This window comes from Plutella xylostella, chromosome 22, assembly GCF_932276165.1.
Source record: "Plutella xylostella chromosome 22, ilPluXylo3.1, whole genome shotgun sequence".
NCBI classification, from domain to species: Eukaryota; Metazoa; Arthropoda; class Insecta; order Lepidoptera; family Plutellidae; genus Plutella; species Plutella xylostella.
The window spans coordinates 8,422,231-8,432,202 of record NC_064002.1 but is presented as its reverse complement, the minus strand read 5'-3'; the positions used below and the strand labels follow the sequence as shown (position 1 = coordinate 8,432,202).

Sequence of the window (9,972 nt, the reverse complement as noted above, 5' to 3'; positions counted from 1 at the left end):
TATCGTAAACAAATGTTGTTCTTTTATTTTGTTGTAATAAATAGTGTGTTTATATACAAAATTCGTTCAGGTAGATGTGGGTCTAGTGGTGGAGGTAGTGGGCGGGCGCAGCGTGGTGGGCGGGCGCGGCGTGGTGGGCGGGCGCGGAGTGGCTCACGACCGCGTTGAAGCCGCTGTGGGCGTCGGCGGAGTAGTGCACGGTGCGCACGGAGCCGTCGGCTTCGACCAGAGAGTACTCGCCGTGCACGGCGTCACCGTCGCGGCTCTCGTGCTGCGACTTGTTGTCGCCGGTGTGGGAGTCGGCCACGGAGTAAGAGTACTCGTACTTGGGGTGCGCGATCTCCTCGTGCTGGGCGTAGTGAGCGGGGGCGGAGTGGTAGGCTACGGGGGCGGCGGCGTAGTGAGCGGGGGCGGCGTGGACGAGGTGGTGGGCTTGGGGCTGGTCGTGACGCACGATGTTCTGCGAGGAGACGGCCGCGGCGGACGAGTAGTGTGCGGGGGCGGCGTGGTAGGCCACGGGCGCGGCGGCGACGGCGATCTTGGCGACGGGCGCGGCGATGGCGTGCTGGTACTGGTGTTGCTGGTCGTGACGCACGATGCTCTGCGAGGAGACGGCGGAGGCGGCGGAGTAGTGCGGCTCGGGCAGCAGCCCGCCCGCCGCCAGCGCCAGCACGCAGCTCGCCACCACTATCTGCAATTCACACAACACACAGTTACAAACACTCTCACACAAGCCATCCACATGCATTATATCCCAGCATCACTATTCAACGAATACTTACTTTGGAGAACATGTTGAAGTGATAATCGTTAATGAACAACTGATATGGTTGCATATGTTAAGAGCTCCTTTTATATTGAGTTCATTTTGGGTGGACAAGGTCATCAGATCACGTTATTATTTTATCTTTAGGTATCAGTATGAGAGTTTAAAATCACTTTCAGATTAAAGTACTTACGTAGGTAACTTGCTCATTGGAAATTACACATTGTATCTGAAAGTTGACATGAAAGTCGAGTTTACCCCTTAGATACTTTTACGAGTATGTTCGACTCTATGGTTATCAGTTCTTAGCCATATTGTGATCAGTTTGCAGATTTTAAGAGAAATGTTAAATGCCTTCTGTACTTAATAATAATGTCCTCCTAGCCGAATTTCGGCCACGGCGGCCAATCTCTATTGAGATCAGCCATCTACGCAGGAGTAGATTATAGTGCCCAAGTGTGTGCGCAGTACACAGGAGCATTCTCTGTTCCATCACTCTCATAGCCCAATGGGACGGATTGACCGACACGACTGGAGAGAGCTAGGCGCAGGACCGACTGCTTTACATGCCCATCCAACAGCATGGATCGTTTCACTGTTTCGGACATCAGGTGATCAGCCTTCTATGTCCTAACCAAACTTAGAACCACAATTTAGAAACACAAATTGATGGTCCCACCCGGGAATCGAACCCGGGACCTCTGGGTCATGAAGCGCAGCTTCTACCACTAGACCACAGAGGCAGTTGTAACTGTACTGTACTTATAGCAAACGTTTTCTGAGGCATTACCCCATGCTTGATACAGTCGATAGAGATTTTTAACGGCTTCAAAGTTCAAACTACTACTGGTGCAACCCACCATAAGATTCCTATGTGAGTTGACAATAGGGTGACCCTTCACCTCTCTATATAAAAAAAGTTTAAATTTTAGTTGCAAATTATGACGTCTGAAAGAATGCAGTGGTGTAGAGCAAGCTAACCGGTTTCTGAAATATTCTCGGTCACTGACCATCAGATGTCATGAATCAAGTTTACGGCTTGTTTTATCATTTATGTTGTATATGGCACGAATTATTTAGATGGAGTCCATTGTTCAATATAATAATAATAATAATAATAAATCATTTATTTCAGACCAAAATACATAATAAGTATTGCAGAATAATCTTCCAACTATTTTTTTTTCTTTATGTACCTATTGTAAACAATCATAACTTTGTAAAAATAATAGCTATGTATAAGTAGGATTAGGTAGTTTTTCTCCTGTAAAAAGATCCGTTGGATAGCAGCACTTTTAAACAAAAAAGTAGCGCTTAGTTCTTTTATTTAGGTAAGTATAAAAATATCACAAAATCTCAATAAGGTATCAATAATAACAATAAACATAGTTCAATAGTCAAGATAACTGGTAACAAAACAGTACAGTCACAGTATTACAATTATGAGATGCAATGCTGTGATACATTGTAATTTGTTTTCAAACTAATCAGTAGTGATGCTTGGGCTTGGGCACCTCGTGGTGGGTGCTGAACTTCACGTCAGCGTGGAAACTGGAAAAGAAAAATATATTTTAATCAAAACAGTTACGTCATTATGGGCTACATAACATAAAAAAGCCGTTCTCACACCTTGTTGCTACTACCTTATGTAGTGCGTAGTTGTACCAAATCTTCGACGATATTACTTATTATATCTAATCTAATGATCCCATACTAAAGTCTATTAGGCTGGAATCTATTCATCGGTTTTCTCACTTTACGTTACGTTTAGAGGTTAAACTTATAGCCCTCCCTCTTTCTAGTTCAGAGATAACAAACCAGTGCAGCGAGACCAGGGGTTATTCTATTCTATTCTATTCTGAGATTGGGTGAAGTCCTGTACGTTACCAGGGGTTATATTTACCCGGTGTGTTTGTCGCCGTGGTACTCGACGTGTCGCTCGGAGCCGTCGGGCTGGTGCAGGCTGTAGGAGCCCTTCACCACGTCGCCGTCGCGGCTCTCGTGCTGCGACTTGTGGTCGCCGGTGTGCGGGTCCGACACCTTGTACTCGAACTCGTACTTGGGGTGCGCCTGACAGGTTCAAGAGATATATGATGAGGAAAAGGGGCTGAGTGTAGTTTGGATGTGAAAATGCAGCTGTATAAACGGGGGCAAGGATGCGGCTAGTTAATTATTGCTGAAAATTCTGGTGGTTAAAGAAACTTTTTATTTCGACCAGAGTTAGGCTCTTATTTACTATACGTTGAAGAAACCTACAATGAAATATTCCATGGGATGCCACCACAAATACCTCTTAGTTTTACTTTCTACTCTGAACCATGATAAGGTTGGCTAAAAAAAGAAAAGGCTTTAAGCATTAAGACTACCTGACTGGACATTAGTAACTATAATATTAAATAAAAAAATAGTACAAAAAACCCCTTACATGGTAATCATGGTGGTTACCGTGGCCATGTGCGTAGCCACCGTGGCCATGTGCGTAGCCGTCTTGGCCGTTGTTGCCGTCGTGGCCGTCGTGGCCGTCGTGGCTGTAGTGCACCACGTGCGCGGGCCCGTCGTGGCGGTAGATGTGCTGGGACGAGAACGCGTGCCCGTGGCCGCCGTGGCCATACTGAGCGGTGGCGAGCGCGGCGAGAGCCGCGAGGCAGATGATCTGGAAATATGGCCATTGGTTTATTGGTTTTAGAGGCTTGTGGATTGAGTGTGGAGGAAGAGTTGTCTATGATGTTTTTTGCAGAATTGCCTTGTAGTGGACGCTTGTTGATGTTAGTTAATATATAGTTGGATGTCTGTAGTTATAGAAGGTACACTATGAGTTTGCAACACTAAATACTCTATGGACATCTTTTTGCACTTGTTCTATTAGAAAGGTTCATTTTAATTAAATTTATAGTTATTATTTGAAATTATAATTTGGGAGTCTTTTATCCCACGGGATATTGCATTTAGATGCAACTTTAAACTGTTTTACCTTTGACATCATTTTGATTTTGAGTTGTTATTATGTTGTTATCACAAAAAGGAGTTTGAAACTGATACTTTGCATCGAAATCTTAGTTCTTTTATATCAAGCACAAGGTGTCCAAGGCAACATTAGTTTCACTTTAAAACAAATTGAACACGCATAAACTTAGCACGGGACAGTATACGTATTGGCTGCAAATATTTCGTAAAAACGACATGCTATCGGATCGACTATGTGGCATTGTCACTGATATCCATTAAATTAACAATAAATTATGCAAGTTTAACGATATGGGTTAGTCCCGCTATGGCACGGTCCCGGCACGGCACCCTCCCAAAACACCCATCAAAAAGTCCCGCTATGGTACCCATCTTTTAGATCTACTTTACAACAGTACCAAAAACTGAAGGGTACCATAGCGGGACCTTCCGACAGGCACTTCAAGAGGGCGCCACACCGGGACCACACCATAGCGGGACTAACCCAACGATATTGCTATTATCACATTGACACGAACTAATATCGCCGGGTGACCAGTGATTGAAACTCTTAAGAAACTCAATGCGTATAAAAGCTTATTTAAACGCTACAGACTGGACAGAAGTGGCTTAGTTTGCGAATGACAAAGGTATTGGAGTTTGTTAGAATAACTACTGTATTTTACAACAATGTACTTCAATATACATCGGCACATGGACTGACAAAAAAATCAGTGTTAGAGGAGGTCATGGGGTATATATTTTTCTGTGAGAGCTATGTCCAAAACCCAAAAGTTAATAATATAAAAACTGAAAAATGCATAAGGGCAAATTAATATTATATTAGGGAACACAACATACTTTATTTTATTTTGTACTGTATTTTTATTCATTTGAATAAAAACTATATTTAAAAGTTATCACAAAAAAATTTTAGCAATTTTGATTTATTAATTAAAAGAATAAAACTTAGAAAAAATTAACAACGTTGACGACCGAATGGCGTAGTGGTTAGTGACCCTGACTACTGAGCCGAAGGTCGGGTTCGATTCCCGGCTGGGGAAGATATTTGTTTGAACACAGATATTTGTTCTCGGGTCTTGGATGTGCCCGTGAAATGGCAATAGGCCTACCCCCTATTACATTGGGACTAACATAACACTCTGGCGAAAAGTGGGTGCAGCAATGCACCTCTGCCTACCCCGCAAGGGAGAACATTATTACAAGGCGTGAGTGTGTGTGTTTTATTTATGAACAACCAAAAAATTAAAGCTATTTCGTGTAATTTTGGTCAGACTACTAGAACTAAGCAGTAGCAACTTAAAAAAAGCTGCAAGGGGCATTCATAACACAGATAACAACATGTAGTGACATAGGTAACATAACTCTCGGAGCACACTTACAAATTCTTAAAAAAAAACTATTACTAGTGCGTCTTGCTGGTGATGAAGTATTGTCTAAAAAGTAAACATTGAAGGTTAGACTGGTCATCTGATTCAACGCTCCTGAGAGTGCTATGAAAAGCGCTCGAGTTTTCTCTAAAGGCCAATAAGGTAATTCGTAAGTGACATTACATGTTGAAGTCAAAATGGACATAAAAACGATACCTCAAACAGTTATTTATATGTCATCATCCATCTCAACAACAACCACGAAAGTTATAGTTACACTTTGGTTAATGACTTTTCTGTACAGACTTTAAGGAATGATTCAGGAGAATATGTTAAGAAGTTGTAGGTAATCAAATTAATCTTTCAAAATAATTGTTGTGAATCATGGGAATGAAAAAGTTCCAGTGACATATGGAACGTCAATGGCAGGCGAAACTTTTTAATTGCTCGTCAGTGTATATTTTCGAAATAAAATAAAAAAGTTCCACCTGCCATTGCCGTGACATATTATTATTATGTCACTGGAACTTTTACATTGCTGGTGAGTGTAGAAAATGGAAAAAAATAATAAAACATAAATTATTAATCAACAATTTAAATTAAATTCGTTTATTTAGGAATTATAAATATTGTTTGTATGTACAGTCCCGCAATGGTGCAGGTAGATGTCGGCCTAGTGGTGGAGGTAGTGGGCGGGCGCAGCGTGGTGGGCGGGCGCGGCGTGGTGGGCGGGCGCGGAGTGGCTCACGACCGCGTTGAAGCCGCTGTGGGCGTCGGCGGAGTAGTGCACGGTGCGCACGGAGCCGTCGGCTTCGACCAGAGAGTACTCGCCGTGCACGGCGTCACCGTCGCGGCTCTCGTGCTGCGACTTGTTGTCGCCGGTGTGGGAGTCGGCCACGGAGTAAGAGTACTCGTACTTGGGGTGCGCGATCTCCTCGTGCTGGGCGTAGTGAGCGGGGGCGGAGTGGTAGGCTACGGGGGCGGCGGCGTAGTGAGCGGGGGCGGCGTGGACGAGGTGGTGGGCTTGGGGCTGGTCGTGACGCACGATGTTCTGCGAGGAGACGGCCGCGGCGGACGAGTAGTGTGCGGGGGCGGCGTGGTAGGCCACGGGTGCGGCGGCGACGGCGATCTTGGCGACGGGCGCGGCGATGGCGTGCTGGTACTGGTGTTGCTGGTCGTGACGCACGATGCTCTGCGAGGAGACGGCGGAGGCGGCGGAGTAGTGCGGCTCGGGCAGCAGCCCACCCGCCGCCAGCGCCAGCACGCAGCTCGCCACCACTATCTGCAATTCACACAACACACAGTTACAAACACTCTCACACTATGCATCCACATCCACATCATATCCCATATCAATGAACACTTACTTTGGAGAACATGTTGAAGTGATAATTGCTAATGAACAACTGATGTGTTGCTTACGATGCAGAAAGTATTTATACTGATCGAATTTCGGGTGTGACAACGAAAGGTCAACTTGTTTTATGTACTCACACGCAGCTTGCAGGCTATTCTTGTAAATTCTTAATAAGTTAAAAGCTTTCACTGTTATTAAGAAAACTATTTAGGTACTTATTTGCTACTAATGCTAGTGTAATTATAAACAAACAAAAAACCCGACTGCACGCTAAAAAGATGAAAACAAGCCCCAATAATAATAATAATAATAATTTATTTAATATACATATCTTAAAACTTACCTTATTAGCTAATATTTTATGAACAACATGTGTACAACAATGGCAAGTAAGTAGCATCTGCTGCTAAACTAGGTGTTAACCTGTGTTTCAGCTCACAGCGCCCCAACCCGTTACATTAAATTACTTATATTTTAGTTTGCTAATTATTACAAGGAAAAGGTAGGTAATTAAGAGGTAAATATTTTTTACAGTTCATGCAAAGAAATTTTGAGTATTCTATGAAACTATGAAAGAGAATTAATTAAAAAGTGGTGATTTTAAGTTGAGTATCTAACTAATTACTTATAAATACGTAAGTATACTATAACTATTATATATAATATTAGTAATAATGATAAAGTATAATATATATTTGTATGTGTATAATGTATAGGTACATATATACAGTATATACATATATAGAAATAAATATTATATATATATATACATATATATAAATAATAAATAAGATAAGTACTCTCTTGACAGTACCAAAGCGATTCATAATAGCTACTGCATTACAGCGAGGAGGTCCTCGGTGTCAACGTAATTAAGGGTCAGTAACCATTTTGTAACTTCTCTTTTGCAAAGCCCTCCATTCAGACAGTATATGAATTTAGTTTTATTGATTCTATTGTAGATAAATGGTCCAAGAAAGCAGAAGAATTTACGTATAAAAACTGTGTTGAAGCGTCTACTCTTGCAGATTGTATGCTTTCTGCGCCTTTTTAGGATGGAAGGATTAAATATCAGCTCACTGTGTTGTCTCTTTATGATGCTTAGCAAGAAGAGTTGTCGGACGGTGAGTACTTCGCAGTATTCATATAGTAAAGTAGTAGGGTAGCGGAAAGGCCGGAAGGTGCAGACCTTCAGGATAGCACGTTGGGCAACTTCAACGCTTTTCAAGTTAGTCTTGTGAGCTCCACCCCAAGACGAAATGCAGTAATTAAGTAAAGACTGGCATAGTGCAAAGTATATTTGTTTTAATTTGGATGAGTCAAGAATATGTCTTAATGATTTAAATATGAATATTAATTTTCTTATTCTAGTGGTTAGGAGATCAATGTGAGGTTTGAAGCTTAGATTGTTATCAATTAAGACTCCTAGATATTTTATGCATTTGACACGTTCTAGAGATGGACAGTTACAGTTTCTTGTGCCGGGAGGACATGTATGAGAAAAAATTGTGAAGTCATCTGATGGTTGGCCAGAGCTACGAATGGAGAAAGTCATGTACTTGGTTTTTTCAACGTTTAACGACAGTAAGTTACGTCTGAGCCAGCTCCCAACAGCGTTAAAACCCCTCTGTGCTTCAGTGAAAGCCTCCTCCCAGGAGTCAGCAGAGAAGAGCAGGGCAGTATCATCAGCATAAGATATCAGTTTCATATTCATAGATAATAGGTTATTTATGTAAATCAGGAATAGCGTTGGTCCCAGAATACTGCCCTGTGGGACTCCATAAAGTATGGGAAGTAATGCACTAGTATGCTCTCCTATAGAGACACATTGATGCCTTTCAGATAGGTAGTCTTTAAAAAGTTCCAGCTGGGAACCTCTTATGCCAATCTTCTCTAATTTGTTCATAAGGAGTGGGACGGAGACCGTGTCAAAGGCCTTAGCAAGGTCTATAAATATAGAAATGCATTTTTTACTGTTATCTAATTTAGTAGCAACAAATTCCGTAAGGGACAAAACAGCATCATCAGTGGATTTATTTTGTCGGAAGCCGAACTGATTTTTTGATAGTACATTGTTTTTCTCAAGGTAGTTGACTAATCTTTTATTGATTATTTTTTCTAGTATTTTTGATAGGGACGGTAATATTGAAATTGGTCTGTAATTGTTGACACGATCTCTGTCCCCGCCCTTATGAATAGGAAGTACTTTGGATACTTTGAGATCTCTTGGGAAAATTCCTAACTGTAAGCATTGATTAAAAATGAAAGTGATCGGAGGTACAAGAAAATCTTTGAAGTCTTTTAGAATTTTATTGGATATTTGGTCAACTCCCATAGCACAGGTAGTCCTTAATCCCATTATTATTTGCTCTACTTCCCTTTCATCTGTGTCCCCTAGAAAAAAAGAGTTATTATTGGAACTTTTGTCATTTATAGTTTCGTTTTCTCCATCATTTGTTTGGGGGATCCGATCCGCAAGAGATTCACCTACTTTAACGTAGTATTCATTTACCTTATTAACAGCAACCTGAGGAGTAATTTCAGCTGAAAGTAGCTCCTTGGGCTATCCCAAGGAGCTTTTTAGTTTTTGAGGTGTTAGTAAGTGGTCCCCTCCTGCGATACTTTCCATTAACATTGGGGCTTGTTTTCATCTTTTTAGGGTGCACTTGGGTTTTTTGTTTGTTTATAATAATTTTTTTTATTTATAACTTTTTAGTTATCTTTATTTTATGAAATTTTATGTCAGTAGTTTTAGTTTATGAACATTTTTTATTTCAATCATTTTGGTGTTGCTATTTAAATACTTACCTACAATATGCATATTTTTGTAATGTGCTAATCAAGCCCTTTCATTTGATTTTCCACACTGCATAGTTGGAAAAATATTTTTTTTTCGATCATCACTTTATGTCCTCTAGAGGGCGCTATGTACATTTTAATGTAACGTCACATAGTCTATAACCATTGCGCAATCAATACGCTTCTAACGATACCTCATACATCAAAATCTATCTAGCCGTTTAGGCTACAGGAGGGAACAAAGAAACAGACATACATACATACATACAAACATACAATCGAAAAAACATTACCCTCCTCCTTCGGCAGTCGGGTCATAAGAAAATCAATGAAGATCAATGAGATGTAGGCTTTGTAATAATTCATCAACTGAATTTAAAGTCGCTCAGCGTGCTATGGAGAGAGCTATGCTTGGGGTTTCTCTGATTGATCGTATCAGAAATGAGGTTATCCGTCAGAGGACTAAGGTTACCGACATAGCTGTCAAAATATGCAAGCTGAAGTGGCAGTGGGCTGGTCATATCTGCCGAAGAACCGATAACCGTTGGGGTAGACGAGTTCTCGAGTGGAGACCACGAACAGGCAAACGCAGCGTGGGACGCCCTCCTGCCCGCTGGACTGACGACCTTAGGCGGGTGGCGGGTAGTGGTTGGATGAGGAAGGCCGAGGACCGAGTGTTGTGGCGCTCCTTGGGAGAGGCCTATGTCCAGCAGTGG

At 41.8% G+C, this 9,972-nt stretch overlaps 1 protein-coding gene across 1 annotated transcript; it reads right to left on the bottom strand.

Moving 5' to 3' along the window:
- On the bottom strand, positions 1-6,490 carry LOC105384383 (cuticle protein). The gene is made up of 3 exons (XM_048628953.1): positions 6,468-6,490; positions 5,804-6,382; positions 1-601 (listed from the first exon to the last, which is right to left on the bottom strand). The coding sequence occupies exons 1-3, from the start codon at positions 6,477-6,479 to the stop codon at positions 83-85; spliced, it is 1,110 nt and encodes a 369-aa protein (XP_048484910.1). The 5' UTR covers positions 6,480-6,490; the 3' UTR covers positions 1-82.
- Positions 6,491-9,972: the final 3,482 nt, after the last annotated feature.